This window comes from Scyliorhinus torazame, chromosome 2 (assembly GCF_047496885.1).
Source record: "Scyliorhinus torazame isolate Kashiwa2021f chromosome 2, sScyTor2.1, whole genome shotgun sequence".
Lineage (NCBI taxonomy): Eukaryota > Metazoa > Chordata > Chondrichthyes > Carcharhiniformes > Scyliorhinidae > Scyliorhinus > Scyliorhinus torazame.
Genome location: NC_092708.1, coordinates 47,333,964 through 47,349,193, shown reverse-complemented (window position 1 = coordinate 47,349,193; position 15,230 = coordinate 47,333,964). Strand labels below are relative to the sequence as shown.

At 48.0% G+C, this 15,230-nt stretch overlaps 1 protein-coding gene across 2 annotated transcripts in view; it reads left to right on the top strand.

Annotated features, from left to right (window-relative positions):
• LOC140387881 (spermatogenesis-associated protein 24-like) overlaps positions 1-12,757 on the top strand; it is a 36,778-nt gene extending 24,021 nt beyond the window's left edge. For both annotated transcript variants that reach the window (XM_072471157.1, XM_072471167.1), the window contains 3 exons: positions 3,891-3,961; positions 12,109-12,211; positions 12,301-12,757. In XM_072471157.1, the coding sequence (XP_072327258.1) occupies positions 3,891-3,961; positions 12,109-12,211; positions 12,301-12,460 (334 nt within the window). In that variant the 3' untranslated portion in view covers positions 12,461-12,757. The remainder of the gene's footprint in view (positions 1-3,890; positions 3,962-12,108; positions 12,212-12,300) is intronic.
• Positions 12,758-15,230: the final 2,473 nt, after the last annotated feature.

The following is a 15,230-nucleotide window of genomic DNA, read 5'->3' as shown; positions in this document are numbered from 1 at the left end:
GAGACTATGGTGCAGCTAGTTTTAAATATGACCTTCATGCAATGGCATTAATCTTTTGCACAATTTTGTTTCTTATCTGGTGCTGACATTCTTAGTTTTCAAAGAAAATTATGCTGTTGCACCATCAGCACAGCCTGCTGTATTGAAATTTTGATAGTAATGGAATGCCATAAATGGAATTAGTCCGGTTGTTGCCTGCGGAAACACTGCCTACAGAAGTTCATGATTGGAATAAGAAGAAAGTAAATAAGTACCTATTATAACTATTTGGAAGTTTCAGGAAGGAATTGTGAAAATCTACAGTTGAGCAAGGTGAAGAGCTGGAGGCAATGTATTAACCTACTGTGATATGTGATTTGTGAAGCAATAGAAAAAATGAAATTTATTGCTTGATACGTTTGTCATCTTTGGGCTAATGAGAGCCTCAAGAATACTATTGTGAATCATAGTTGCAAGAGATTGAAAGAAGGATTAAGCTTTCCTACTTGGTGGTAATTTCTCGGGAAATGTAGTTGGTTTGGTAGGGACATTTCACCTACTGCTGCCAGGTAGATTTACAGAATTGAAATACTTTTGGATGGGGACTAGACAGAATTCTGGCGGTGCTAATTGGCCCTAACAGGGTAAGAGGGGAAAGGAGTGTTACTGCTGCAGGCCTTGGGCACTTAGCAATGGACTTGGGCACTTAGCTGATTACGGCACCAACATTTTTATTCAGCATGCCTCTGTGCCATAATGAAGCTGACTATTTCAGAGTGCAATACTGTCTGCATTTCTATTTGAATACACCCATCCAAACATGGGGGACCTGGCAGGGTGCCTGCCAAAAGGCTCCAAACTGATTTTTCATTAAACTCCCCTGCTCAGCAGACCCTGAAAATGGGTTGTGCAAGGAAGGAAAATCTAACCATGGCCTTTGACAGATATATAAAATATTCTACAAATTTACCTCCTAACAACTTGCATGTGGTACTTAAATGTAGATTGACAGTCTGTCATCACATTTATATCTAAGTCAGGGGCTGTAGGTTGAGAGACTCGAGTACAAAAATCTAGGATGACACAGGAGAGCCACTCGCAGAGACACTGTTACTTGATGAGGCAGTAAAATGAGACAATGTCACACTCTTAGTTGGATGGCACTATTTTGAAGAAGCTTGATGGAGTTCTTCCTTGTATCTATTGCTTAATCAGCATCACAAACTGTTTACCTGGTGGTTATTACATTGCAGTTTTTTAGATCCTGCTGAGTGCAAATTGGCTGCCACATTTTCTACATGAAAGTAATGGTTGCACCTAAAGTTTTTTTGGGAAGCCCTGAAAGATGCTATATAAATACAATATCTTTTAAGCTTAAATTAGTCTGTAGACCTCTTTCATTTCTGCAACCATAAGATATAGGGGCAGAATTGGGCCACTCGGCCCATCGAGTCTGCTCCGCCATTCAATCATGGATGATAGTTTTCTCATCCCCATTCTTCTGTCTTTTTCCCATAACCCCTGGTCCCCTTATTGATCAAGAACCTAGATGGACAAAGAACTGGCTGGGCAACAGGAGACAGAGAGTAGTGGTGGAAGGGAGTGTCTCAAAATGGAGAAAGGTGACCAGTGGTGTTCCACAGGGATCCGTGCTCGGACCACTGTTGTTTGTGATATACATAAATGATCTGGACGAAGATATAGGTGGTCTGATTAGCAAGTTTGCAGATGATACTAAGATTGGTGGAGTTGCAGATAGCGAGGAGGACTGTCAGAGAATACAGCAAAATATAGATAGATTGGAGAGTTGGGCAGAAAAATGGCAGATGGAGTTCAATCCAGGCAAATGCGAGATGATGCATTTTGGAAGATCTAATTCAAGAGCGGACTATACGGTCAATGGAAGGGTCCTGGGGAAAATTGATGTACAGAGAGATCTGGGAGTTCAGGTCCATTGTACCCCGAAGGTGGTAACGAAGGTCGATAGAGTGGTCAAGAAGACATACAGCATGCTTGCCTTCATCGGACGGGGTATTGAGTACAAGAGTCGGCAGGTCATGTTACAGTTGTATAGGACTTTGGTTAGGCCACATTTGGAATACTACGTGCAGTTCTGGTCGCCACATTACCAGAAGGATGTGGATGCTTTAGAGAGGGTGCAGAGGAGGTTCACCAGGATGTTGCCTGGTATGGAGGGTGCTAGCTATGAAGAAAGGTTGAGTAGATTAGGATTGTTTTAATTGGAAAGACGGAGATTGAGGGGGACCTGATTGAGGTCTACAAAATTATGAGAGGTATGGACAGTGTGGATAGCAACAAGCTTTTTCCAAGAGTGGGGGTGTCAATTACAAGGGGTCACGATTTCAAGGTGAGAGGGGGAAAGTTTAAGGGAGATGTGCGTGGAAAGTTTTTTGCGCAGAGGGTGGTGGGTGCCTGGAACGCTTTGCCAGCGGAGATGGTAGAGGCGGGCACGATAGCATCATTTAAGATGCATCTAGACAGATATATGAATGGGCGGGGAACAGAGGGAAGTAGATCCTTGGAAAATAGAAGACAGGTTTAGATAAAGGATCTGAATCGGCGCAGGCTGGGAGGGTCGAAGGGCCTGTTCCTGTGCTGTAATTTTCTTTGTTCTTTGTTCTATCTCTATATTTTTAAAAATATTTTTATTAATGCCTTTGTATATACATTAAACACAACCTAAGCCAGAGTAAGAACAAACAGAAAACCTCATAATAAATAAATAATTATCCAATTGCCCCAACCTCCTTACCTCCTCCCCCATCCTATCTTTCCTTGATTCTCCCATTCCACCCGATCGAATGCCTTCTCTGCGTCCATAGTGACCCCCACCTCCATCTCCTGTCCCTTCGGGGGCATCATTATCACATTTAATAACCGCTTAAAATTTGCCGACAGATATCTCCCCTTTACAAGCCCTGTGTTATCCTCCCCATCACCTCTGGTGCACAGTCCTCGATCTTTGCCAGCAGTTTGGCGTCCACATTTAGCTGCGATATCGGGCGGTAGGACCTACACTGCTCCGGGTCCTTGTACGTCTTCAAAATGTTTCTTTTTTATAAATTTAGAGTACCCAATTCATTTTTTCCAATTAAGGGGCAATTTAGTGTGGCCAATCCACCTACCCTGCACATCTTTGGATTGTGGGGGCGAAACCCACGCAAACACGGGGAGAATGTGCAAACTCCACACAGTCAGTGATCCAGAGCCGGGATCGAACATGGGACCTCGGTGCCGTGAGGCAGCATGCTAACCACTGTGCCACCGTGCTGCCCTGTACTTCTTCAAAATTAAGATTATTGAAGCCTGCAATAACGTAGGGGGGAGTTCCCCCTTTTCCCTCACCTTATTGCATGCCCTTACCGGCAGGGACCCCAGATCCCCAGAAAACTGTTTCTAAAATTCGACAGAAAACCCAACCAGGCCCGGGGCCTTCCCTGCCAAAATCGCCCCCATACCCTCCATTACTTCCACCAGTCCAATGCGGGGGGCGGGGGGGGGGGGGGGCTAGCCCTAGCCCCTCTCCCAGGTGGTCCTCCACCTTGGGGAACTGCAATCCGTCTAGGACTTGGAAACATTCTAACTCCGCCCCCCAACCCCACCCCCAAGCACCTGGAGGCTCCAAATTCCAATCCGTCCATGACTTGAAAGATTTTAAATCTCTCTCTCTATTTCCCCCCCACCCCACCCCGGCGCCTGGAGGTTCCAAATTCATAAAGCCTATTATAAAACTCCTGGAAAACCCCATTCATCCCCACCGGGTCCAGATTGTGTCCAGTGTCATGTGTGTCATGTATCACAAATGTATTGAAGCACCTCAGAGTACAACATGATCTATGTTGAAAATTTGAATATCATACAAACATGTCTTATTTTCACCCTTTACAAAGATTGGGAAGTATTAAAAACAAAGCATTGAAGGAGTCAACGAAAAATGACAAGTTAATAAGCAAATGCAATGGTAAGTCATAGTACCATTCTTCTAAATTCTCTTTTTTCCGTGGCAAATGTTGCAAGCTATAATTTATTCCCATGAAACTTTTCCCATGAAGTTTTAAAGTGAACTTGTTGACTTTTATAATTTTCCTCTTTGTTTTCTCACTGACGCCCATGCACATGCACACATATAGATGTACACGGGTATGTATACCCACCTGCTTTGCGGCCGGGAAATGTGCAACAGAAGTACAATGGGCGAGATTCTCTGTTTCAGAAACTCACTGTTGACTCCAGGACTGAATCAGTGAACTTCTACGACAACAAAATTGGCACCGGTCCCAGACCAATTCATGATCCATTAATGGGCTAGCACCAGCGCTATGTGGAACACGATCGATTCCAATGAAAAAAGGTGCCCGATTCATCGGGATTGCCACTTGAGAGGCTGACAAGCTGCAGTTGCATATTAGCATTCCACTCCCCACACACACTCATTGCAGCCAACAAGAGGGCAGCACAGAGAATGGCACTCCAGTTTGCGGATGCCGAACTGGAGACCCTGCTGGACCCCCCCCCCCCCCCCAACACAAGCCCCCAGCCCATAACCGGCCGGAGAAGACTGGAGGGGGACAGCCGGACCTGCGGCCCCTCACCAGAGCGGCAGGGACTGGACCTGGTTGGTGGGACCAGAGAAGGGCCAAGGCAGAGGTCGGCATCGGGCAACGAAGTGAGACTCCGCTGCGTTGTGATTATCCATGGCATGCGTGGCACGGTCCCAAACCTCAATCCAATCATGCGTCATGTCTTGTGTCTTGCTGGATCACATGGCGATGAGGCGGGTCCTTCTGGTGTCCCTCAACCTAACCCCAAGCAGATTCCAGTGTCGCGGATGTGACGGATAGCGAAGAGTGTCCCCAAATGCCAGCCCGGTACAACCAGGGACACCAGTGCAGGGACGACACTGACTTCCCATCACATCTGTCTCCAACACCCTCCACCATCCCAGAGACGCTCAACTTGGTTGGGCACTTGAGTGAAGAGGCTCATGGGGCACTATCTGGTTCACATCACACACATGCTGCGGTACATCAGGTGGAGATAGGAACACCCGAGGGGCCGGACAGTCAGAAGGCTGCCCAACCCCCAGGACTAGCTGCCGTCCAGACGGATTTCAGGCTTCTAGAAAGCCGGTCTCATTGATAATGGAAATGCAGACACAGAGCCAGGGACTACATAGAGGCGCTGTCAGCAACTATCCAACGCTTGCCTGTGCAGTCCAACGACGTGCAGGGGCAGGAGGCGGTGCCACCCAGGCCAATATTGCACGGTGGAGGCCTTTGGGGCGAAGATATCTGTAATGGGTCAGGATGTCCAAGGCCTCGGGCACTCTGTGCGGGCGGTGGCCGAGGCACAGGACAGGGCTGTCCTGTCACAGGCAGCTATGTACCAGGATCACCTGCAACTCAAGAGCTTGGCCCAGTCATAATGGGTTATGGCTGACGGCGTCGTTGGCATTGCCTGGGCGCTGGCTGACCTGTGTCAATCCCGGAGGGAGGTGGCATAGTCCCAGAGGAAGGTGGCCCAGTCCCTGTGTTCCATGGCCGCGAGCATGGAGACCCTGGTCGAGATTAGAGCGGGCCTCCAGGATTGGTGGCACCAGGTGGCGGGGGAGCCACAGGAGTTAGCTCCGGTCTCACCCCTGTCCCAACAGTAGCCCGGGGGCCATCTGGCACCCCGGGGGAGGAAAAGGTGATGGGGCCCGTTGCAGTGATTTCTGCAGGGGTAGTGCAGGAACACCACAGCGCCTCAGAACCCTCTCCCCATGCTTGTCCCTGGTGTATCCGTTGGGCAGTGGGAAGAACAGGGTGGCACCACGCCACTTTGAACATCTGAGCGACTGCCGGATAACCTCTAGAGCCAACCCTTCACCTGGTGAAGTGCCTCGAAGGTGTCAGGGACCGTTGAGTTGCTAGGATGAAGGCGTCGTGCACACTGCCCATGTATCAGGCACAGACATATATGATGTGCAGCTCCTGGTCACACCAGCTGCACGTTCATTGAGTGGAACCCTTTTTGGTTTGTGAAGACTGACCCATCATGAGCCGGTGCTCATAGACCTCTACAGACAGGATGGTCTACATCTGAACCTGCGGGGCACAAATATCCTGGGGGGGAGATTTGTTAGTGCTCTTTGGGGAGGTTTAAACTAATGCAGCAGGGGCATGGGAACCTGGATTGTAGTTTTAGGGTAAGGGAGAATGAGAGTATAGAGGTCAGGAGCTCAGATTTGACGTCGGAGGAGGGGGCCAGTGTTCAGGTAGGTGGTTTGAAGTGTGTCTACTTCAATGCCAGGAGTATACGAAATAAGGTAGGGGAACTGGCAGCATGGGTTGGTACCTGGGACTTCGATGTTGTGGCCATTTCGGAGACGTGGATAGAGCAGGGACAGGAATGGATGTTGCAGGTTCCGGGGTTTAGGTGTTTTAGTAAGCTCAGGGAAGGTGGCAAAAGAGGGGGAGGTGTGGCGCTGCTAGTCAAGAGCAGTATTACGGTGGCGGAGAGGATGCTAGATGGGGACTCATCTTCCGAGGTAGTATGGGCTGAGGTTAGAAACAGGAAAGGAGAGGTCACCCTGTTGGGAGTTTTCTATAGGCCTCCAAATAGTTCTAGGGATGTAGAGGAAAGGATGGCGAAGATGATCCTGGATATGAGCGAAAGTAACAGGGTAGTTATTATGGGAGACTTTAACTTTCCAAATATTGACTGGAAAAGATATAGTTCGAGTACATTAGATGGGTCGTTTTTTGTTCAGTGTGTGCAGGAGGGTTTCCTGACACAGTTTGTTGACAGGCCAACAAGAGGTGAGGCCACATTGGATTTGGTTTTGGGTAATGAACCAGGCCAGGTGTTGGATTTGGAGGTAGGTGAGCACTTTGGGGACAGTGACCACAATTCGGTGACGTTTACGTTAAGGATGGAAAGGGATAAGTATACACCGCAGGGCAAGAGTTATAGCTGGGGGAAGGGAAATTATGATGCCATTAGACGTGACTTGGGGGGGATAAGGTGGAGAAGTAGGCTGCAAGTTTTGGACACACTGGATAAGTGGAGCTTGTTCAAGGATCAGCTATTGCGTGTTCTTGATAAGTATGTACCGGTCAGGCAGGGAGGAAGGTGCCGAGCGAGGGAACCGTGGTTTACCAAAGAAGTGGAATCTCTTGTTAAGAGGAAGAAGGAGGCCTATGTGAAGATGAGGTGTGAAGTTTCAGTTGGGGCGATGGATAGTTACAAGGTAGCGAGGAAGGATCTAAAGAGAGAGCTAAGACGAGCAAGGAGGGGACATGAGAAGTATTTGGCAGGAAGGATCAAGGAAAACCCAAAAGCTTTCTATAGGTATGTCAGGAATAAGCGAATGACTAGGGACAGAGTAGGACCAGTCAAGGACAGGAATGGGAAGTTGTGTGTAGAGTCTGAAGAGATAGGCGAGATACTAAATGAATATTTTTCGTCAGTATTCACTCAGGAAAAAGATAATGTTGTGGAGGAGAATGCTGAGCTCCAGGTAAATAGATTAGATGGCATTGAGGTAAGTAGGGAAGAGGTGTTGGCAATTCTGGACAGGCTGAAAATAGATAAGTCCCCGGGGCCTGATGGGATTTATCCTAGGATTCTCTGGGAGGCCAGGGAAGAGATTGCTGGACCATTGGCTTTGATTTTTATGTCATCATTGGATACAGGAATAGTGCCAGAGGACTGGAGGATAGCAAATGTGGTCCCTTTGTTCAAAAAGGGGAGCAGAGACAACCCCGGCAACTATAGACCGGTGAGCCTCACGTCTGTAGTGGGTAAAGTCTTGGAGGGCATTATAAGAGACAAGATTTATAATCATCTAGATAGGAATAATATGATCAGGGATAGTCAGCATGGCTTTGTGAAGGGTAGGTCATGCCTCACAAACCTTATCGAGTTCTTTGAGAAGGTGACTGAACAGGTAGACGAGGGTAGAGCAGTTGATGTGGTGTATATGGATTTCAGCAAAGCGTTTGATAAGGTTCCCCACGGTAGGCTATTGCAGAAAATACGGAGGCTGGGGATTGAGGGTGATTTAGAGATGTGGATCAGAAATTGGCTAGCTGAAAGAAGACAGAGGGTGGTGGTTGATGGGAAATGTTCAGAATGGAGTTCTGTCACAAGTGGAGTACCACAAGGATCTGTTCTGGGGCCGTTGCTGTTTGTCATTTTTATCAATGACCTAGAGGAAGGCGCAGAAGGGTGGGTGAGTAAATTTGCAGACGATACTAAAGTCGGTGGTGTTGTCGATAGTGAGGAAGGAAGTAGCAGGTTACAGAGGGATATAGATAAGCTGCAGTGCTGGGCTGAGAGGTGGCAAATGGAGTTTAATGTAGAGAAGTGTGAGGTGATTCACTTTGGAAGGAAAAACAGGAATGTGGAATATGTGGCTAATGGAAAAGTTCTTGAAAGTGTGGATGAGCAGAGGGATCTAGGTGTCCATGTACATAGATCCCTGAAAGTTGCCACCCAGGTTGATAGGGTGGTGAAGAAGGCCTATGGAGTGTTGGCCTTTATTGGTAGAGGGATTGAGTTCCGGAGTCAGGAGGTCATGTTGCAGCTGTACAGAACTCTGGTACGGCCGCATTTGGAGTATTGCGTACAGTTCTGGTCACCGCATTATAGGAAGGACGTGGAGGCTTTGGAACGGGTGCAGAGGAGATTTACCAGGATGTTGCCTGGTATGGAGGGAAAATCTTATGAGGAAAGGCTGATGGACTTGAGGTTGTTTTCGTTAGAGAGAAGAAGGTTAAGAGGAGACTTAATAGAGGCATACAAAATGGTCAGAGGGTTAGATAGGGTGGACAGTGAGAGCCTTCTCCCGCGGATGGAAATGGCTAGCACGAGGGGGACATAGCCTTAAACTGAGGGGTAATAGATATAGGACAGAGGTCAGGGGTAGGTTCTTTACGCAAAGAGTAGTGAGGCCGTGGAATGCCCTACCTGCTACAGTAGTGAACTCGCCAACATTAAGGGCATTTAAAAGTTTATTGGATAAACATATGGATGATAATGGTATAGTGTAGGTTAGATGGCTTTTGTTTCGGTGCAACATCGTGGGCCGAAGGGCCTGTACTGCGCTGTATTGTTCTATGTTCTATGTTCTATGCATCCCGTTGATCACTGCCTGGACCTAATAGGTCCCCACCTGGCGCCTGGAAGGACCCCATGATGTAAATTTTCAGAGCGACCACCACCTTGACGGCCGCCAGGAGTGGGTATCTTCCCACATACCTCCGCGGTTCCAGGTGTGCCATGATCCAGCAGATATGGCGCACTATATGTTCCTGCTGAGCCGGAATCTTCAACGGCATGGAGGTCCGCCATGACCCTGCCGGTACACATGAGGCCGAATGCAGTGCCTCCTTCCCACGTCCTCCCCGGCCTGTTAGACGGCCAGCTCTCCAACCTCACAGGCAGCGTCCTGTTCCTCTAGGGCAGACTCCGCTAATGCAGGTTCCTCCCCGAGCAGTTCCTGCTCGGACAGCCTCGGTGCATCCCCCAAAGCTTCGGCAGCCAGGATGAAGGCTACCATTCCTTGTTGGATTCCGAAGTCCATTGTCCGCAGGGGGTGAAAGGCAGACATGTGAGTATGGTGCATATCCCTGTGCCCAACCGGATTCAACGGGCTACACAGTGGCCCCGGTCTGCACTGTAGCCCCTGCCCCTAGATGTCATTCTTCCATCCCCACCACCGTCGCGCCCCCCCCCCTCCCCCCCCCCCCCCCCCGCAATCTGCCCTCCGCACTGCACCCCTGGCCCCGTCAGTGCCTGGCCTCTGGCCCTGGCACCAGTCCCTGCCGGCAGGGCTACCGATGGCTGGCGCTACCCATGCCAGCGGTATGCCTTGCTGCCCCCATCCGGCGTCCTCCTGTAAGGGTTTCCGTGGATGTTGCCCTTGGATATTAACGATCTAGATGACGGGACTGGGGGCATTCTGGCTAAGTTTGCAGATTATACAAAGATAGGTGGAGGGGCAGGTAGTATGATTATATTCATTGGAGTTTAGGAGGTTGAGGGGAGATCTCATAGAAACTTACAAGATAATGAATGGCTTAGATAGGGTGGATGTAGGGAAGTTGTTTCCATTAGCAGGGGAGACTAGGACCCGGGGGCACAGCCTTAGAATAAAAGGGAGTCACTTTAGAACAGAGATGAGGAGAAATTTCTTCAGCCAGAGAGTGGTGGGTCTGTGGAATTCATTGCCACAGAGGGTGGTGGAGGCCAGGACGTTGAGTGTCTTTAAGACAGAAGTTGATAAATTCTTGATTTCTCGAGGAATTAAGGGCTATGGAGAGAGAGCAGGTAAATGGAGTTGAAATCAGCCATGATTGAATGGTGGAGTGGACTCGATGGGCCGAATGGCCTTACTTCCGCTCCTATGTCTTATGGTCTTATGGATGGGCCATGTGATGCCCTGCTGGCAGGTGGCGTCTGGTTGTGGCTGGGAGGTGGGGAGCGGTTGGTTGGGTGGAGGGAGAAATTGCGGAGGGGTATGTTGGTGGGGTGAAAGGAGGCGTTTGGGTGGGGGCGGGGGTGGGTGTACCCATATGGCCGGTGTCACTCTGTGCAGCCACGGTGCCTGGTCAGTGAGTTTCATAGAACATACAGTGCAGAAGGAGGCCATTCGGCCCATTGAGTCTGCACCAACCCACTTAAGCCCTCACTTCTATCCTATCCCTGTAACCCAATAACCCCTCCTAATCTTTTTGACCACTAAGGGCAATTTATCATGGCCAATCCACCTAACCTGCACATCTTTGGACTGTGGGAGGAAACTGGAACACCCGGAGGAAACCCACGCACACACGGGGAGAACGTGCAGACTCTGCGCAGACAGTGACCCAGCGTGGAATTGAACCTGGGACCCTGGCGCTGTGAAGCCACAGTGCTAGCCACTTGTGCTACCGTGCTGCCCCGCAAGATGGCTGCCCTGCAGACCGTTGCAATGGAGGTACATTCCCTGGACACCGTCCCGGTTCCGGGGGTCACCGCGGCCCATCCCCTGGTCATTCCCGTCACCCCCCCCCCGCTACCCTGGCAGATGCCTCCCATGGCCAGTCATGCCAGCGGCAGGTCCGGCATCCCCCAGTCATGCCTCCGGAAACGTGCTATCTCCTCTCTCTCCCTCTGGAGCCACAACGCTTGTTTCCCGATTTTTAAAGCCACAAGTGAAACTCGCCATTGGTAATTCCTCCTGGCAGAGGTGGAGCATTGCGTTATCCCTGGAGTATACCATGATTTAAAAAAAAATTTAAAGTACCCAATTCTTTTTTCCATTAAGGGGAAATTTAGTGTGACCAATCCAACTACCCTGCACATCTTTGGGTCGTGAGGATGCGACCCACGCAAACACAGGGAGAATGTGCAACCTCCAACACAGACAGTGACCTGGGGCCGGGATCGAACCCGGGTCCTCATCGTTGTGAATCAGCAGTGCTAACCACTGCGCCACTGTGCTGCCCCTGGGTCCATTAATGATATGCCAATGGTGTTTACTGTATATGGGAGCAGAATGCATTAACAACGCTGTCGAAGCACCGGCATGGCATTCTGTCGGGTGCCTGGCGCCGGCCAAGATTTTCAGCTCGCGCGCGATTCTCCGTCCAATCACATTTTGCGATTCCGGCGTTGCTGAACAGAGAATCCTGCCCAATATACTTGTTCAGGTTTGTGTGTGCCTAATTTTCCTTTCCCTAGTCACTGTAATTGTCTGGAGACCATTTGTGGTGTAATTCCCTGGGTCTGACAGCTTGATATTCTTCAGCAGCAATTCAAGCTCTCATTGGTAAATTGTATAACTTTTTTTGGGGCCCTCTTTAATCTGCTGCTGCATTCCTTTTTGGTAACTCTGCCTGGGTGCTGATCACTATGTAAATCTTTTGAGAATACTGAATACTCTACAATAATACTTACGCTGATAGTAACAAACAGTTACCAAAAATGATAGAAATATTTAATTTCACTGACTGATAGCAGATTGCAGGAATGATAGCATATATATTTCCTGGAAATTTTATGGTAAATTTTGTAAGGGAATAATTCAGCAGAGTTGGAGAGAAACTAATTATTTGAGAAAACAAAATGTTTTCGTTTCAGAGATTGAGAATCAGATGGAAAAACAAGATGATATTTTGAGTAGGAAGGAGGGTCAAATTGAAGAACTTTATCAACTACTTGCAAAGCAGAAAGATACATTGAAGTAAGTGTGTAAACCTTTCTTCTTTGATGTGTTACAGTCAGAAATATTCTTAATATTTTAAAGGGTCTGATTCTGTGTTCTGTATGCAGGCACCAGGTTGCTGACTTCGAAATACAGAAACAACAAGATGCTTATATAGCACGTGTGCTGAAAGAAAAAAAGAGGAAATCCACACAGACACGGGGAGAACGTGCAAATTCTATGCAGTCACCTGAGACAGGAATTGAACTCGGGTCCCTGGCGCTGTGAGGCAGTGCTAACCACTGTGACATTGTGCCACCCCTGGATACAATACATGTTAGCTTTGCCAAACACCAATGGTAAACATGAACAAATGTTGCTACGAAAATATGTTAAATCAGATCAACCTAATGCTATGCTGTTGTACTTATTTGTGATTGACATTATGATCTTTATCAAATATCAACTTCCTTTTTTTGGAACAATCTTACCGTAACCACTGTTATTAGGAACGGTACAATCAAAGTTCAGTGTGACACCTGTACATAGTTACTGTTATTAATAAAATTCATTTCCTGTTGTGTACGGTCAGGTTGTCATCTCTGAGGTTAATGGTCGTGCATTCAGGCTGATAGTTAGCCTGCGATTGTGTCCTTTTAATGCTTTCACTTGAGAATTTCCACAAATATTTTCCAGTCTTGATAATTGTCCATCTAACCTTGTATTGTTTGATCGCTTACAGTAAATTACAGCTGCTATTAAGTAATTTGAACAAGCTAACTGCCAACATATTCCCTTAAGCACACCATGGAGTGGCATGATGGCACAGTGGTTAGTATCGCTGCCTCATAGCACCAGGGACCCGGGCTCAATTCCGGCCTTGGGTAACTGTCTGTGTGGAGTTTACTCTTCCCTCCCGTGTCTGCGTGGGTTTCCTCCGGGTGCTCCGGTTTCCTCCCACAGTCCAAAGATGTGCTGGTTAGGTGGATTGGCCATGATAAGAATTGCCACTTAGTGTCCAGGGATGTGCAGGTTAGATGGGGTTACAGGGCTAGTGGCCCGGGGGGGGGGCCTAGATAGAGTGCTATTTCAGACGGTCGGTGCAGACTCGATGGGCCAAATGTCCTCCTGCACTGTAGAGATTCGATAGAGATTCAATGTATCTCCTGAAACAAAATAAAACTTTTTAAAATCTAATTTTTATATAAGGCTTATAATTTGATCAAAATACACAAATGGAGTGTGACTTTTTGGTGGTAGAAAGAGGGATTTGCTCAAAATTCTACATGTGCTTTAAATTGTGGAAAACATTAATGGAAGCAGGATATTTCTCAAGAGCCTGATCTGCTTTTTGTGCTTCCCAAGTGCTGTTAATTCACAAATGTACAGTGATACTTGTTCTACTACCAACAGTCATAGCAAGTGAAAGGGAAAGCTATAGTTTATTTTGCAACAAAAAATAATCAACAAGGATGTTAGTTTGCTTACTGAAGAACCATCAAAGCTTATTGATTATTGGAGGCTGTTTAATCCATTGTCCCTCTTGCCAGCTCTTTGATAAACCTTATGTATCACTTTGTGGCAGATTGAGATTAGACTAGATTGTTCTAGTTTGCTATTTTCTTCTTTCTGATCTGATTTATCTGTTACCTTCTCGTTAACAATGGTACAATATCTCTTTGTTATGTGTCGTTAACTTTGAGTGCGTGTTTCCTGGCACTTGCAGTGAAAATGCCACCTGAGCACCTAGGTGGCACCAGCAGTGCCAGGATACCACTGCCCAAAGGGCATGCAGCTGGGGGCCTCCAACCCCTTGGAGACCGCACGAGTGCCATTCCATCTGGTCCCCATTTGTGGGGTCCAGTACCAAACACCACCCACCCAAAGTCTGAGGCAAAGGGGTTGAATCCCAAAGTCTCAGGAACCTGCACATTAGAGTGAGGCTAGCTGTCTCGCTCTAATATGCAGATTTGCCAAAAAAGTTATCTCCCCCCATTGTGGGCTTCCAATGGCCATGCTGCGTTGCAGAGAACTACTTTTCTGGTGCAGCGTGGCTGTAGGATCGGGCCCTTTGAGCTGTAATGTCAACTGACGGGTTTATTGTCTCTACGGTCAGTGCCTGATCCGTTGAGCATTTCCAGCTTTGTTTTGGTTTTCAGATATCCATCACCTGCAGCATTTTGTTCTCTGAAATACTACCGCCCAAATCTTCCGATCAGCGTTGGAAAGATTGTCAATTGTCATTAAAAACCCATCTGGTTCCTAATGCCCTTTAGGGAAGGAAATCTACCACCCTTACCTGGTCTGGCCGACATGTTACTCCAGACCAACAGCAGTGTGTTTGGCTTTAACTGTCCACTGAAATGGCCTAGCAATCCACTCAGTTCAAGCACAAATAGAGATGGGCAAAAACACCCACATCGCCTGAAAGAATAAATAAAACAATGATCGGTGTGCAAATTTCACTTTTACCTCAGTTACATTTAAAACGATTCAACTTCTGATGGAGCATCCAGAAGAACTCATTCAGTGCAGGATTCCACGCAGATACCTGCGAAGAGGATCAGTGCAGAAGAAAAGCCCTCTTTCTACGGCACTTGCTGCGCTGTTAAGTTTAATTGTTCCATGTGTATGTTAGTGAATGGGTGATGGATGAATGAGTCAAGTGGTACGGTTGTGGGCTTGGGTATGGTCAGCTAGGTTGGTGAAATGACAGGGTTGTAGGTGGTAGTGTGCCTGGTAAGGTGGCTGGGTGAGTAGCTGGGTTGGGGATGTCAGGTCGGATGGGGTAACTAAGTTGGAGACTAGTCAGGGTGGGTGGTAGTTGGTAAGGGAGAAGGGGGGGGTCAGGTCTGGTTGGGGTTAGAGTGGTCAGAGGTGTAACTGGGTGGTGGGGGTGGTTGGAAGGTCAGGGGGGTTGTTGAGGGGTGAGTCAGAACTCAAGAGTGATTGGGGAGGTCAGTACTGAGGTCAGTATTGTAATTATCCAGGAACTAGGTTAAGAGTTTTCTGCTTACCATTTCCTGGGTAACTATCCAGCTAAGTGTGTCGGAACTGT